Here is a 16923-nt window from a genome sequence, read left to right as displayed (position 1 = left end):
CCCATTGTGCAGGGATAATGATAATACAGTGCCTCAGAATAGTTTGCTAGATAGAGGGCGCTTTACAAATGCTTGTTGTTATTCTTATTATTTTGAAATCATTGAAATGATCCACATATATTGAGGCACTGGCTATTTTTAGTAAATTGGATTATAGGTTGACCTCCACAATGTCAGTTTATTCTCCTTGACAGATCAGAAACCTCACATTCTGTCCTTATCCCACAAGCGCAGAATTTTGTTTTTCATCCTAATACAGCTATACATGTATTTGGGGAATCAGGTTGGCGTTGTGGTTCTTTCCTTGCCTTCCACCTCTGTGGCCTGGGTTTAGATCCCAGCTAGGTCGGCATGAGGACTTGGTTCTCAGTGCCCATCAGATTCCACTGGTTTTCCCTCAAATGTTTGTTTGTTTGTTTTCCTTACTTCCTCTGAAACTATTGTCTTCATTGTCACTCATAATCATCCCGTTATTGGTGCTGAATGCACTGTTAGATGAACAGAAATCAAATAGAAAAGGAGTTTAGTATGTCTTGAGTACAATAGAAGTTCTTCTGTCCAAGACCGCAATTAGTTGTCTTGGAGAACTCTCGAAGAATGTGGAAGAGCATGGAATCCATTCAGTTCATTCTTTTTTTCAATTCTAATCTTTCATTTTTAGCATACTCAAGTAAACCTTCATTACAGAGTTATTTCCTGTAAGTTTGCAATACAAGTATTCTACCGGTGCGTTAACCAAAAACCGAGTTGTGAGGTTTTTTAATTCAATATGTAATTTAGTCAGATATGAACAGCCAGACTGACTGCAAATACCAGCATTTCAGTGACATACATGTAGCTTGCTCCGTCCAAGAGTAGTTCCATGTGCTGTGTTGTTGTAACAGCGCCCTCTTTTGACCAATCTGAGAAGTAAAGCTTGGACTTGCCTTCAGTTGTTCCTCAGTGCCCTTACAGGGTGCCAAGAAGGGCAAATGCATTTCACAGATTTTTGTGTGAAGTAAATACGGCACAGCTATGGACACACAAAACATTGTAGGTCGTTTCCTATCCTGATCCATGGATTTAGTCATGTACACATGGAACTTGGACCCACGCTATTGTTCAAATGAACTCTATCCCGGCAAACAGGAAAACAACTTGACTGCAAAGAAAGACTGCTGAATGATATTTCAGCAAGCTGGCCCTAACGTTGAAAATGTGGTTCCCAAGAAGTCACCCTTTTGCCCTAAATACCATGGAACCATGATCTAAAGCTTTCAGAGTGCAAGGCGGAATGTACAGGAGCACTGCTGATGTTGTAACAAAACTTCTGAACTGCCAAAGCAAGGTGATATTCCAAGTCCCGGTGACCAATCTCGAGATACCAGGATTCACTGTAACATGAACACTTCTGGTAGGAGAATGCATGGCCACTGCTAAGACCAAACCCATCTGATTTCTCTTTGTTTTGTATTTGTTGAGGCACAATGAAACACCACGGACACTGATATTATTATTAATCATTTCTGGTAATGACACCAAGGATTCCTAAAAAGTGCCCTAGGCACTGTAGTCCGCAAGGCTGAAGAAACCTGTAATGAGGTCACAATGAGAAGTAGTCTCAGTTTTAGAGGTGGGAGGAAAACCCCAGAGGAATATTCTAGGTAAAACCCACGGAATCAGGTAGGGACTGAAAACCCAATCCACATATGACTGAGTCGGGAATCGAACCCGGACCGCCGAGGTGGAAGGCGAGGAAAGAACCATCTCGCCAACCGGACCCCCCCACGCCAACCCAACTCATCCTGCTAACCAAATGTTTGCAGGATCCCCATTCCTGTCTGAGGGGCTTTCAAAGAACAGACAAGCTGCGTTGTATGGTTTTTTGTTGTTTTGTGGTGTAAACCAACTTTTTTTCTTTACCATAGTGCTCTTATAGCTCTTCGTGAAATAGAATTCTATAGCTGACCATTAACTGCAGGTCAAAGCGAAAGCAGCCTTGTTTCATTTAGCAGATGCAAGCACAACGTCGGTAGTCATGGTAATCTTGGTGCCAAGACCTCAGCTTCAAGTCTCTGAATCATCCAAGTGAGTTTAACTCCCCCCCTCGATTGAAACTTGCAGGTTCATTGTTCCATAAATCTGCAGGGTTGATGCTACACAAAGTTGGCAGAGTTCATGTTACATAAAGTCGGCAGGGTTGGGATTACACAAAGTTGGCAAAGTTCATGTTCCATAAAGTTGGCAGAGTTCATGTTACATAAAGTCGGCAGTGGTGATGTTATATAAAATTGGCAGGGTAGAAATGACAGAAACGTGGCTTGGTGACTGGAGAACACTCAAGAAAATGTCATTATTGCTCATGCCACCAGCTGGTTACAGGACCAATACCCAATCTTTCTTTACTTAGAAACTTGGCCTTTATGTGATCATGTACATGTTTTCAGAAGTCAAGAACTGAGTTTAGCCCCTCCCCTTCCATTGAAATTTGCTGGTTCATTGTTCCATAAATCTGCAGGGTTGATGCTACACAAGTTGACAGAGTTCATGTTGGGCCCCAACCCTGCCGACTTTATGTAACGTGAACTATGTCGACTTTATGTAACCCCAACCCTTCGTGTGAACATGTATATACATTCAGAAGTCAAGAACTTCAATATTTGTTGCTTGGGAGGCTAGGAGCGGTTTTGTTTCTCTATTTTCTGGTTTTGGGAAGGTGTTTTGGGTTTACCTTTGCCTTGAATAGGAAGTAAATGTATATACAACACTAAGTTAAGTTTGACAAGCTTTTGCTTCTCAGATGTCCCACTGTATGATCAGTGAAATGAAAAGTCCCAAACGTATATATTGACTTTCAACGAGACCACTACAGACCCAAGTCCTTTTGTAACTCAGGTGTGTGTGCAGAAAATCTTTATTATTCCAAGAAATGACAAATGCAGATGAAGTGACATGGTTATAAACAAATGCTTCGGTTAACTGTGGAAAGTCTGCAGTTCTGCCAAATGTACAACTTTTGTGAATTGTCAAAAGGCAAGGGAGTTCTGAGAAACGCTGGTGATGAACAACTTGACTGTCTTTGGTTCGACTTGTGTGCTGCTCATTGTTACAGCCTGGAGGTTCTAATTACTTTAAACTCCTAAAGTCTACTTTACCACATGAAACTTAAAAAAATTCTTAACTGCTGATTTAAGGCAAGCTCTAATTTCACTCTACTAAGCCAGCTTTTTTATTTATCGCAGTGTGGAATCATTTTGGTCCCAAAGTGAGTCATCTTTTTGTTTGTTTACAAAACCGAGACCAAAAGGTTGAATTCACCGTTGCTACCTTAGTTTTTATGGTTGGTTGAGCATCTAGATGTCATGCATTGTGCATGGTTGTGAATAGTGGTTTGGCTTCATATGTGTGATTGCATATATAGCTCATGATATCGATTCGACTGGATATGCATATAGTGCAGAGGATACTGGGATATGATCAAAGATGGCTGGCAATCAGTACTGTGATTTTTGCATCTATTACTGAAATAAACATGATACATCCTAAATTTTGATTGCGGAACTGAAAATCACATTCTTGCCAAGTTGTCAGGTTGTTCAACCTTTGTTGTGTAACCATTGTCAGTGGGCTAGCATAGAGGTTTTGGCACTCTCAGTATTTGCAACATGGACAGGTCATGATGATAGGCCAAGCAGACTGGTACCATGCCATTGCGTTCAGTGCCAGTCCTATGTACGAGGCCTAGACCTACCAGTTTGCTTTGCCGTGATTAGTCGAGGTGGTAGAATCACCTCAACTAATCATGGCAATACCAGTTACTACAACATAATTTCGGCTGGCATGGCACATGATCAGATCATGAGGGAATGAAAAATAGGCCTCGGCCTACATACATCAGTATTAACGCAGGCCAGTATTAGGCCTATGATGTACATGTACATGTATATGTACGCTACAACGTACACGTACATGTTCAGCCTCGTCATCATGCATGGTGACGGTCATGCAGTAGGCCGACACTGCATCCGCATTCATGATCATCACCCTGATCATGATGATGGAAATCCACTGTATGTTCTAGCCACAATCATTTCCTTTCAGTGCCCTCTTTTGAAGCTTATCTTACTATTGACGGCCCTCCTTCTTTCTCCGCTTTTGTTGCTCATCTTTGCATTGGCTCTGATTTCTGAGGAAAATAACCGTGAACGCACTCTCGGGATCAACTGTTAACCGAATCCGGTATCTCCAGCCCTAGTGCACTGCCGCTGTCGTGGTATCAGAGGGCGCTTCTTAACGCTTGGCTTGTAAACCAGCTGCAAAGGCTGCTGTAGACAGTACATGTACCCTCGCTTCAAAAACAACAGAAAAGATACAAGTTTCCCAGGTGTTCAAAACACATAGCAAATTAAAACTCATTGTCTACATGCCACGAAGTGCTCTGATGGAAGACAATTTTACAGCATTCTAGCCTGAAACCTCATGGGACAGCCCACTTGAATTCGATGCCTACAACATAATGTTAGGTGCATTTTGTTTTGTAAGTAGTTTGGATACAGTTTGGAGTAAAGCAGTAAGGTTTATATCGTCGGCGCGGAAGCATGATAGGTTCGTGCGCTAATCAGTCCATTGCTTGAAATACGAAGCTATAAACCTCTTCCAAAGCAGAGTGGCAGATCTAGTAAGAAGATGGACGGAAATGAGGGCAATATGTGTACGGTCTGGAAGCTTACAGTCGACGGGCTGGATTTGTCACGGGCGTGACTGTTTTGTGTAAGTAGATGGTGCGCACTTGGGACCCGGGATGATATACGACGAGTTGATGGCCAGTCGGTGAATAGAACAAAAGACCTTTGAAATTAACGCTCCTTCCAAAAATAATTATTCCACCCCAAACTCGCAAGGTGACTATCGAAGTTTTCTGCATAAAATTTAATGAAACATTTCATCTGATTGCACATGCATTTACAATTAAAGAACTTAGGAAGTGTATAGTGGGCAATGGACACTAGGTTATACAGATTACTTTTCACGGATCTTTTTTTTTTTTTTTTGGAAACTAAATTTGCACTTCTCAAAAAAAAATAAGCTCCCAAATTCCCAGGATACAAGCCATGTTTTCTGAAGTCTTGCTTGTTTCGGGTTTTTGAGCTCAATCTTCAACATTTCTCGTTACATGGGTTCGCTGATGTTCTCCAGCTCTAGAGATCTCTGAACACATTTGCTGGAGCGTGTTTAATCATGAGTCATTCCTGGTGCGAAACCAGTGGCAATTTTGTGCGAAGGGTTTCAGTGATGTTCCCGTTGCTTAAAGTGATCCTAAGTGGGTCAGGGTGGCTTGCATCTCATAGCCTTTACAAGTTCTGTATAGTCTTTCTGCACGTTTCAACACCACTTAGCCCTTACACTCACGTATCATAAATACTGTGTGCTCGGTGCTTGTCCGAGACCTTCTAAAATATTTACAAACTTACTCGGATGGGACTCAAACCCAAAAAAATTGTCCTGAGAGTTTGCATTGTAATTTTGCTTTCTTTTCTTCAACCAACCCACCAGGCAACCAACCAACGTGGACCTATCTATCTCGTTTCTCTTCCTTTTCTCTTACTTCAACAATCCTCCAAACTGATCCCTTGAAGTCCGAAAGAGTGAAAGTAAGGGCTCGATGTTCTATCATTCAAAATCATTTTGCGTGTAGGGCTAACGTCTTTGCAACGAATATTAACATGGGAGATGTTGGATGCGTTTTCTATGACCTAGGTCTATCGATTACCGATACACGGCTTTAAAAAGTGGTTTTTAGAACGTAACTGACATCGCTGATGAGGTACAATTTGGAATCAGCATCTCATGCTTGTCCAAATTCTAAACAGCGTAACTTAGATTGAAAACAAATTCTTAAAAAATCTTAAAAATAATTACGACTTACAGACTATGTGCCATTTGAATGCTTTGTACTTTACGGGTCGGATACAGTCATAGGCATTGTGCTCGGTTTTTCCCTTTAAATATAAAATGGAACTCACAATGTCATTGTAGAGTCTTTACGCTTTCAACCACCCAGATTGATTTGGTTGTACTTTTCTTTAGATTGCGCCTTTTTTGCAAGCTATATTAATGAATATGCCTCGAGATTGAATATTCAGAGTTCATCGACTAATCGATATGGGGATCCAGCACTTGAGAAATGGTTAATGTGTATTTGACTTGACAAAAATGACCGTTGTAAAATAGACAGGGAGAACTCAGTAGTGTCAGTACAGGGAAAAACTCAGATCCCTGGAAAATATACTTAATGGTACACTGTAAAACTTTGAACACTTGACGCGTTTATAATGTAAACACTTGTATGTAAGTAAACACATGACATGTTTTCATTTAAACACGTAACACTTTATTACCAATGATGCGTTTATCTTCTAAACACTAAGTGTTTAAGCAACGCCAAATCCTTTAACGAAACGATGCAAATTGGTCAGCATTGCATATCTTAAACATGATGTTTACAGTTGATACACATGATAAACACTGGACATGTTTTTAATCTAAACATATACGCTAGTAATTGTAAACACGTTCTAATTTAAACACAAAGGTACAAAAATACAAACCGTGAGTTAAACACCAAGTGTTTATACAGTGACCCCAAGATGGACTGTTGAGCATGTCGTATTATAAACACAATATGTTTAGTTGCTAAACATGATAAAAACATGACACGTTTTTAACCTAATTATTCTAGCCGGTGAACGTATGCTCTGTGTTTTAATAATCACATGATAATAAGCATTATAACCCGTTGCGTTTAACATCGTGAATGTTGTGAATAATCATGGCCAAGATACACACACCGTATTCAATTGCTGCATTATTATGAACACATAATCCGCGGGTTTAATGAAGGAGCTGACAAAGTTTGTTAACGGAAATCAATCCATTGAAACATGCGTTCAATGTTAAAAGTTCATTATAGCGAATGCAAATGTTTAAAACAAGGCGAGGTTTAATACCATCTTGCGGTGCAACCATCGCCCCTAACCGCCCCTGCCATTCCATAGAAGGCTGATATTAGCACACTGTATTTAAGTTGTAACTAAACATTTTAGATCTGACAAATATTTGGCTTGCTTTGTTCGACATGTTTGTATTGTTTTAACGCTTGTCGGTTTAGATATTAAACGTGTCTAACATACGCCTCATTACGTATTCAAAACTTTTGAACATCGTTTGAAATGCATCTCATGCTTATTCTTCTCATTACAATAACACGTTTTCAAGGCTGCTGAAAATCCCGTTTAGGCTGCCTGAGTACACCTTAATAAGCCAAGATGAAAGATTGGAAAGTTAAGTGTTCAGTAATGGGTGAATGACCTGTGTTTAAAGTATACAAATGTCGTGTTTACTAAAAGTACGAAATGCTAAACACGGCATTTAAACGGCGACGCTAACGCTGTACTCTTTTCTAATAATTTCCAGAAAGTTCCTGTGCTATTCGCCCGCCAAAAAGTATCAATTATTTTGCATAAATTAAGCGCACGCGCTAGCCTTCTGATACGTGATTGGCTGTGGAGCTGAGGCAGCGCGTGCGAACAACATCACTGTGGCGCATTGTACATGTACATGTATACTTATGGGTGAATACACATGTATGGACGCACATCCATATTGCGTGGTCGATCTACACTAGCAGCTCACGCGACAAATCAACACGATACACATCACACAAGCAGCTTCCATCTGTGCAGATTTATAGCAGGTATTGTGCATCTCTGTCCTGGCCCAATTGGATAAAATTCGTCCACTCACCTGGCTTGTGTATATTGCAGATACTTTCAGAACTCCTTTTTGGTTTAGCGGCCTCAGCGCTATATAAGCCAAACTACTGAGATATTTTGAGTTCAGATTTCAAGTTCCCCTTCTCACGCTTCGGTAATTAAGCAAGCATAGGGCGTAGAGTGTGTATGCATTGCCTTAGAGTAGCACGGGCCTACATGCGTGTGTAGGCATAGGACAGGAGTTCTCGCATAATTGTACTTGTAGGCTACGTTAATGATAAACCTTTGATTGTGCAATCTTAGATAGACTAACGTTAGACCTGTATAGCTTAGGCTATAGGCTTCTTCTACAATTTGTACGCATAACGTTAGACCTCTTAGGGCCTACCTGTTCTGCCTAGGTTAGAGGCCTAGGCCTAGTTCATTGTTACAGAAATTAGGCCCTAACAGACAGCTGAACTGGGTCATCTGCTGGTCATGTACAGTATGTACACAGTGCAAAGTGCAGTAATGTTATACAGGATTAGAGAATTTTAATGCCATCTTTCCCAATGTTGAACTAGGCTAGCCTGTCTCTATTTCTAGTGGTCGAATAGTGTTGTTCTTGTAGGGCCATATTTATTTATTTATTTATTTATCTTTTTTTGCCTTATTTGGTGACGTTACCACGGCCAGACGTAGTACTGGGTAGGCCAATGATGGACGACAATGATCAGTTTAAATGTTCATTGTGTTGCTTCATAAGTAATTCATACGAGAAATTTACCTCGCATGTGGTTAGGTTGCATCGCCATGATGCTAATTTTGTTTGTTTCTGCAGTTTTGGGAACTGTTCATATTCCAGTAGGAGCTGGGGAGCCTTTAAAGCTCATATGAGTCGTAAACATTCCATTCAAAATGTGAATAATGCTGCTGACGGAGATATGGCTAATTATGCTGATGTGCCTGAGCAAGATGATGACAATGATGCTGAGGTTTCACAAATGTCTGAATTACAAATGACCAGAAATTGTAATGCATCGTTTAGCCTCGCCTTGGAATGTTCCCATAACTTGACACACTCTTCTGTTGACAGAGTGATTGAATCTGTTTCCTCCTTGATTGAGCAACATGTCTCTTTGTTCAAGACCAAGATTCGTGAAAAACTCCAAGAACAATGTATCCCATGTGGATTTATGACTGAAATTTCAGTCAAGCACTTGCTTGATGAGATATGCACAAGGAAGAAACGAGACAAATTGTATGAACAGATATACTTTTATGTTCCACCAAAAGCAGTAAAACTTGGAGAAAAGTTTGTAACAGTCAAGGGTGTTCTACAGAAGAAGGATATTGTTGGTTATTGCATTCCATTCACAGAAAGTTTAACAAACTTAGTGCTAATGCCAGATGTGTGGAAGTATATTAGTAACCCACGTGATCCTTCACACTACATGTACGATATTTCTGATGGTGAATGCATTAGATCAGACCCATTATTCACAAGGAACCCCCAAGCTCTTCAGGTAATTCTTAACACCGATGATATTGAGATAGTCAACCCGATTGGGTCTCACACCAAGAAGCACAAACTGACTATGTTCTATTACACATTAGCAAACATCCCACCTGAATACAGGTCACAGCTACAGACTATACAACTTTTAGGTGTTGCCAGAAGTAAGGACATTAGAAAGTATGGATCTGGTGCTCTCCTAGAAGACTTTGTAAGTTGCATAAATAAACTTAGTTCAGGTGGTCTTGAGCTTAAGGTGAATGGTGTAAACATGCATCTTGAAGGCAAACTTGTCATTGTACCTTGTGACACACCAGCAGCACAGTGGCTTGGGGGCTTCAAGGAGGGTGTTTCTTTTGCATTGCATGGTTGCAGGTGTTGTCAAGCTTCTCAGTCTGATATGAAACGAAAGTTTGTTGAACAAGAGTTTGTTATGCGAGAAGAAGGAGAGCACAGAAGAAGATGCCTTTCTCTTGATGGCTTGTCTAAAGCTGCAAAGATATACTGGAGTAAACAATGGGGCATAAATTCGGCAAGCTGTCTCCAGAGTATCCATGATTTCAGTATCTGCAGTGGTTTAGTTCAAGACCCTATGCATGTATTTTTGGAAGGTTTAATACCACACGAATTGAAATACATGCTCTGTGACTATATTGTGGTTTCAAAGTACTTCACCTTGGAGTGGCTTAATGCAAGAATAACATCCTTTTCATATTCGTACCTCCATCTGGGAGCAAAGCCTGAAATCCTGGATAAGACTCATATTGTGGGAGATGGAAAACTAAAACAAACATCTGCTGCTACTATGACCCTAATTTGCACATTGCCGTACATTATAAGTCAAAAGGTACCTCAGGGAGAACCAAAATGGGTAAACTTTCTGCGGCTTGTGCAAATTACGCTCATATCAACAAGTCCTTGCTGCAGCCACATGACAGCTTCTGTACTTGCTCAGCTTGTATATGAACATCATACAACCTTCACTGCTCTCTATCCAAAGGGGAAGGTTACGCCAAAGATGCATTATTGCATCCACCTACCAAGGCAGATGATTAATTATGGCCCATTAAGACACCATTGGTGTATGCGTTTCGAGGCAAAACATGGTTTCTTCAAAACTAAAAAGTGGAGATGTTTCAAAAACCTTCCATTGAGCATCTGCCTGAAACATCAGAAGTACATGTGCTACAAGCAGTTGGGTTCACACGGTCAAAAGACACAAACATTTCTGTATTCTGGTGACACTGTTCGAGAGGGAAAGTCTGTTAACTTACATGACGAATATCCAGATGCAGTTGGTAGTATTGGTGCGTATTTTGGTGTTGATCATCAAGCTGAGAATGGAGTGCATGCTTACAAGACATCTAGTTTAACCATCCATGGGCATGAATACAGACCAGGCTGCTGTCTGGTTCTTGACTATAAAGATGACTTGCCACAATTCGGAATTTTGGAGGCCGCTGTTGTCATCAACGATGAAAAATTTTTCATCGTTGAGTGCATGGAAACGCAGTACTTTAATTTTCATGTTTTGTCTTACGTTCTGGAGTCAAAACATGAATATTTGTGTGTTCATTTTTCACAGCTGTTTTCAAAGTGGCCACTAAGTGTGTACAAGTATGCAGGAAAGAATTGCGTAATCAATAAATACTCACACACATATGAACTATTTTGACTGCACAGATAAGGATCCAACCACAAGAATTCTGAAATGTTTTTGCGTTTTCCATTTTTACTTACTAGGACTGATAGTGTACAGTTTGTTGAATTAGTTTTTAAATGGTTGTACATTAACCGAGAGTGCCTTTATGTTAATTAACAGTACACTATTCTTTTTACAATTCTGTCAGAATTTCTGCTAATATAACTTTTAAAGGGATGTGCAAAATTAGTAACGACTGTACACAAATACTTTCTTTTAATAATGATTTATGCAGTGCTGCTCTCACATGTGACATTTCTGTACCCAGTGTTGGACAGACCCTATTTGAATACCAATGGATTTGATTTTCTGTAGATCAATTCCATCAATTATACTAATGGTGACCAACAGAGGGTGCTTCTTATAGCTGAAATGCTTTATGCATTTTCCATTTTTACTGACTAGGACTAATGGTGTACAGTCAGTTAAATTTGTTTTTAAATGGTTGTACATAAACTGAGTATGGCTTACCAGCCAGAGTGCCATATGATAAATGTGACTGGTCTCCTCCTCAATTGTACTCAGCAAGTAAATTTGTTGAGTAGTTATTTCAACTGAGCAGCTTTATGAAATTTGGTTAGGGTTAGGATTGGGCACACTTGTGTTGCAATCAGTGGCTATCTCTCCAAATGCATACACACTTTATTATTTATTAAGTCATACATTAATTGCATGCACTTTTGATTACATTTTTGCCGTTTGTTTGAAATCATGAGGTTTATCTATTTTGCGTTCTGTAAATTATCTGCAGTATCCAGCCTTTACACTTGTTGACACAGTTAAACATTTTGAGAGATCATGCCAGTGTATAAAATTTGGAACTGTGACAGAAATGTGCGCAAAAGTGTCGTAGCCATCAGCATTGAAGAGATGATCGTGAAAGGTATGTACTAGTTTATCTGAGTGTCATGTGTAATTTGTTGAATAATAATTAGAATAAAACTCGAAAAAGCAACAAAGTATTAGATCAAAGGGACCAACTCCCGTGCTAGAAAGACAAAATGCATGTTATTTGTGTCCAAACCTCATATTGATATGAACTAATCAAGATATAGTATAGGATTGGTGAAGCAGTGTGGCAAGAGAAAGCACAACTGCTCTGATTGGCTAAATTTATTTGATTCAACATGTGTGAAGGCCAACCTATGAGCTCATCCTGTTATCCGAGCCAGAAAAAAAAAACATTAAAGACCTGTCTAATGCCTTCTACAGGTTTTCATTCGGCCCAATAACAAATATGGTTATAGTGATTGTTGGGTCTTAACAATGTCAAAGAAAAGAAAAAAGCATATTATGCTTATTTCTTGACCTTGACATTTTTAGATGACCTTAAAAACAGCGAGACTCGTAATTTTTCTCTTTTCATTGTAATTTGTTCTTGTAATCCTCACAGTCAAAGCTAAGTTCAACCTTGGCAATGAGTTTGACTCGCACCGAATTGTGACTGAAGATGATGGCACAGAAATTGAAGACGACGAGGTCTTACAGGAGCTGGGAGGTGGAACAACGTTCATGCTACTGAACAATGGTGAGAGCTGGAAACCTGCCTCAAGCACATCACCTCAAAACAAGATACCAGAGCCAGCTGTGGATGACGCAACTCCTCCAACCCCACAGTCACAGTGTTCACCTGAAGCTCAAGTGTCTTCTAGTCATCGAGTAACCGAGTTTTCATCTCTACCGGTGTTTAGCCCACGGGTGTTGGAGCATCTACGGTCAGGGAAGGAGCACATGGTGTGGAGAGAACTGATAAGTGAGGCAGCTAACTACTACATTGGCAAACATCCACAGCTGAGTAGTACTTCTGAATATTGTGCCATTGGTCGTAAAATGTTCTGCACCTATCCATCCATACAGCGGGAAGGAGAGCATGAATGGGTATGAACTGATTAATGTTAGTTATTTGCAATCAGTGAAAGTGCAGGCCTGATTCTTCACGGAGGCAACAAAGGCATATTGTCTCCGATGCCCATGGTCTTTGCTGAAATGTCCTTGGAAATCATGTTCCCATAAACAATTGGATTTCATATTACAAGTGCCCCTTTGCTTTTGGAAGATTGCCTTGCCCCTCCAAGAGTGAAGTATCAGCATCACATGTACATGGTTGGAGTTTCAGTCATTAATCAACATTAATTCTTTTTGTCACTTTGTACAAACGCAAATTGTAGGATCCTGATTTGACATACTAAGTAGTCTGTTTGAAACGGGCAGACATGGGGGGGGTTTCCTCCAGAAAAAAAATAAACGTATGATAAAAATATGTTTGTTGCACAATTTTGGATCAAATTTACTGTAGCTTACACAAAAACACACCCAGACCCCGCTAGCAGGGTGGGCAGACACGCTCTAAGTGTGGGCGCAACAACTTGCCTTTACAATTCGCTGCTTGGAAAATTCCCCCCCCCCTTTTGAAACATCCTGTATTTACCCTTGTGAAAATGTGTTTGTTATGTAATTCACTTCAAAATGTTGCTGACAGATGGGTTGCATGGAAGCATTTAAATTCTTTTATCCTTGGTGTATGTTACACTCTCACATATATTTCGGTTTCTCTTTTTGTTTGTATTTTCAATTTTATACAGTCCTTTTTCACAAAGTGCCTCTCCCAAAGAATAAGGCACATTCGATGGACAGACAGGAAGAGGACTCCAACCGAGAACAGAGGTGGTGGAACTGACAACTGTGCCCCTACTACCAAGAAACCTCGAGTAGTCCATATATCCTGCACTTCAGATGGATCTTCAGATTTAACATCGGAAGAGTACGAGAAACACCTTTCTGAAATTCAAGTCGAGTGGGCCAAGGGGCAGAGGAAGAATGATGCTCATCTAAATCTTCTGCTCTCAGAATGTTTCAAGTCCAACCAGCAGTGGATCAAAGGGCTTCCAGACTCAAAGATTAAGCCAATTTTGGAAAAGATCCCATGCTATGAAGATGGACAGATGGTAAGTACGATTTAACATATATTACTAAAATTCAAAACCCAATTAATTCATGGTGTAAATGTGTGATCCTTGACCTTCAAAGTCTGTTGCCATGACCCCGGATGTCAATCCTGCAATGGAAAATCAGGTATAGTCAGACACTCAAACTATACGTATTTGCAGCTTGTTGAAGGAGGAAATCATTTTTTTTTTTTGTAATTTTCCAAAATATTTTCCCCAAAACAGTGTTTCACAAGGTATATAAATTTGTTCAAACCAGACGATTTTCTCAAGTTAGACAAAAATGCTACGCTTCATACAATCTTTCACTTGTTCAGACCGGTTGTGTTTAATGACAAATTGTAACTGGAGTTTGCTTGTACCACTACTCATATTCCTTGTTTTGTTACCTTTTATGATTTATCAACAGATTATTCTTGAGTTTCAGAGGATTATTGGGGAGAAGCAGTTCGGCAAACTTCAGGACAACACCAAGATGTTTATGGCTGCCGTCGAGGAGGCCTTGCGTTTGCCGCCAACAGAGGTAATTTTTTTGTTCTATATCTTTGTGCTCATCGTAAATTCATTTAGAAATGGGGAAGCAGACTTAGGACACCCAAGTGGGACCCCCCCCCATATTACTGCTTGAGATGTCCTAGGAGAGCCAAAGAATATTTCCAATTTGTACATACAGGACCACATTCGTTTTTATATTGACCATTTTTCACCCCTTTAAATCTGTTAACTTCAGGAACCTGAGAGAATGGTTAAGATCATCGAACAGGTAGAGAAGGCAACAGCCTTTGACAAAGGGAAGGGTGTCAAAACAAAGAGAGTCATCACCATCATAGAGGTAATAAAACTGTTACATCTCTAGGCCCACACTTTCCCATACATATCACCACTTCAGCTGTGCTTTAGTGACTGTAGTCATTGACTGCGACTCGAGTTGACTCGATTGCATCAAGCAGACTCTTGTCAATGCTAAAGGATTAACCTTAGACTCCATCACTGCCGTAGCTTTGACTCGATCAAGATGTAATGGCTCAGCTCAAGGACCCATTTGCCTGACTCATCTTTTTGTCAATAATTAGATCAATGTTTACATTGTTGTTTTGATACATGGAGAACACATGTTTACAACAAGGTAACCGTTATATATCATTGTTATATATTTCTCAGGACATTCCAGACAACGAGGTTGAAGTGGCCCTGAAAACTGGGGACAAGGATCCGCCAAAGCTGGTAATAATCAAGAGGGATGACAAGATAACTGCAATCTTCATTGTTGGCGATGGGGTCCACATATCTTGCAAGGGCAGTATGGTGGCAAATGCAGTGATCACTTTGTTGGGAGTATATTATGTTTTCAACCTTGACTACCCCAAAATATACTCTCAGATCCTTGGAATCCTTCAGACTCATGTTGTTGGAGGACTTCCTTTCGAAGGCAAAAAAAGTGCCAAATACCGCACGTTTAATAACTCGCTTGTCAAAAAAATGGCACAGAAACGGTGCAGTAGCGAGAACAGTCCATATAATGGGCAGTAGCGAGAACTGAGTCCATATAATGGTTCATAACATGGCATACTAAATTCTTTATTGTATGCATTCTAAAAGGTTAATTAAATTGTTCTCTTTCATACACATTTTGATGTAAAGAAAAACAAAAATTGGGTTTGAGGTAGGTCACTGAATCTAAAAAGAATGATTGGCTGGGTACCGAGCAGCTGTAGTTTAGTGGATGCAGTTTCTTGTTTGCTCTGGATGTAGATAATTATGATGCTATTTCAAACAGACACTACTCTGTAAATCGTTTTTGACCTTAATAAAGGTAATTTTGCTTTTGCTTTGATTTTATACTGCTGGAAAATGTAAAAAGGCAAAAACAACCTACAAAAATGACATCAACGAAGAAGGTCCAAAAGATTCCATTCTCGTGGGTGCTTTTTAGTGTCCCTAGTGTTCAATGTTTGTTATGCAGTTTCAATAATTAATCGCCAGTATTTAAAGTTATATCGTAGACCGATCAGACATTGTGGTTGACGTCATCTTGGTTTTCTTCCATTTTAATCGAACTAAGAGGAGGCAAAGAGGAAAATGGCCTGCTTTTATTTCTTGAAAAGGATTTCCATTTCAATGTGTCTATGCCTGCCACTATTAAGGTCTACTGTTGTTACAGATTATTGAAGGTTAATATTTAACACTTTTTAGGAGCTGTAAACAAGTCAATGTTTAAAAGTGTTACAAACCTTAGCATGTCAACATCTAACTACTTATGAAAGCTGTCTAAACACTCATTATGTTTAGATTTAATGGAACAATTCGGTAAATTGGAAATGTTTTAGCGTTTTATAGCTAAACTGAGAGTGTTTAAAGAATAAATACGTATTATTTTCAGTAAGCACATAAACACCTATAAGATTATAAACACGTCACAGTGTTTAAAAAGTGTTACAGGTTGTAAACATGTCGGAGTGTGTATAGGTAAACATCTAAATACTTGTTAAACACTTGCTAAATGCCATTAACGTTTAAATATGGAACAAATTAATAATTCATAAACATGTCGAAATGTTTACAACGTAAACACAGTGAGTTTATGAAATAAACATTCACGTGTTCTTGAAAATAATAAACGTGTTGAATTGTTTAGTCTTTGAATATGTTTGTGTTTACAAGAAAACATTTATGGGTTTAAATGTTAAATGTTACAACACTAAACGCAGTTTACTAAAAAAACATGTCACAGTGTTTATAAAGTGTTACGTTTTTGCGTTTATATTAGTGTTTAGATTCTAAACACATGGTTTTACAGTGTAGTTAGGGCTTTTCCCCTTTCTTTTCCATCAAAGGTAAAACCAGGAAAAAATCGAAGAGAAGGCAAATTTATGTACACTCCTTGAGGTGAAAACATTGAGTGGTCAAACAGCCCCCCCCCACCACTGTATCACAACCCCCCCCTTGAAATGACTTTTGCATTGTGACACAAGTGTCCGAAATACTTTATCGTTTGACCATCACGAAGTTGATGTCAGCGTCGGCTGCGCA

At 39.6% G+C, this 16923-nt stretch overlaps 2 protein-coding genes across 2 annotated transcripts in view; both read left to right on the top strand.

The window, feature by feature from the left end:
- Window positions 1–16923, top strand: part of LOC110990437 (uncharacterized) — a 108022-nt gene that overhangs the window by 2021 nt on the left and 89078 nt on the right. The gene's annotated exons all lie outside the window — the stretch shown is intronic.
- Window positions 7754–15423, top strand: LOC110980918 (uncharacterized). Its single transcript, XM_087133971.1, has 6 exons — window positions 7754–11831; window positions 12342–12826; window positions 13531–13893; window positions 14303–14416; window positions 14624–14725; window positions 15055–15423. The coding sequence occupies exons 1-6, from the start codon at window positions 11747–11749 to the stop codon at window positions 15421–15423; spliced, it is 1518 nt and encodes a 505-aa protein (XP_086990097.1). The 5' UTR covers window positions 7754–11746.

The sequence above is a fragment of the Acanthaster planci genome, linkage group LG03, assembly GCF_054643075.1.
Source record: "Acanthaster planci isolate LZ-2023a linkage group LG03, COTS_SCS, whole genome shotgun sequence".
NCBI lineage: Eukaryota > Metazoa > Echinodermata > Asteroidea > Valvatida > Acanthasteridae > Acanthaster > Acanthaster planci.
Note: the sequence above shows the minus strand (reverse complement) of the source record. Positions and strands in the feature narration are given on the sequence as shown.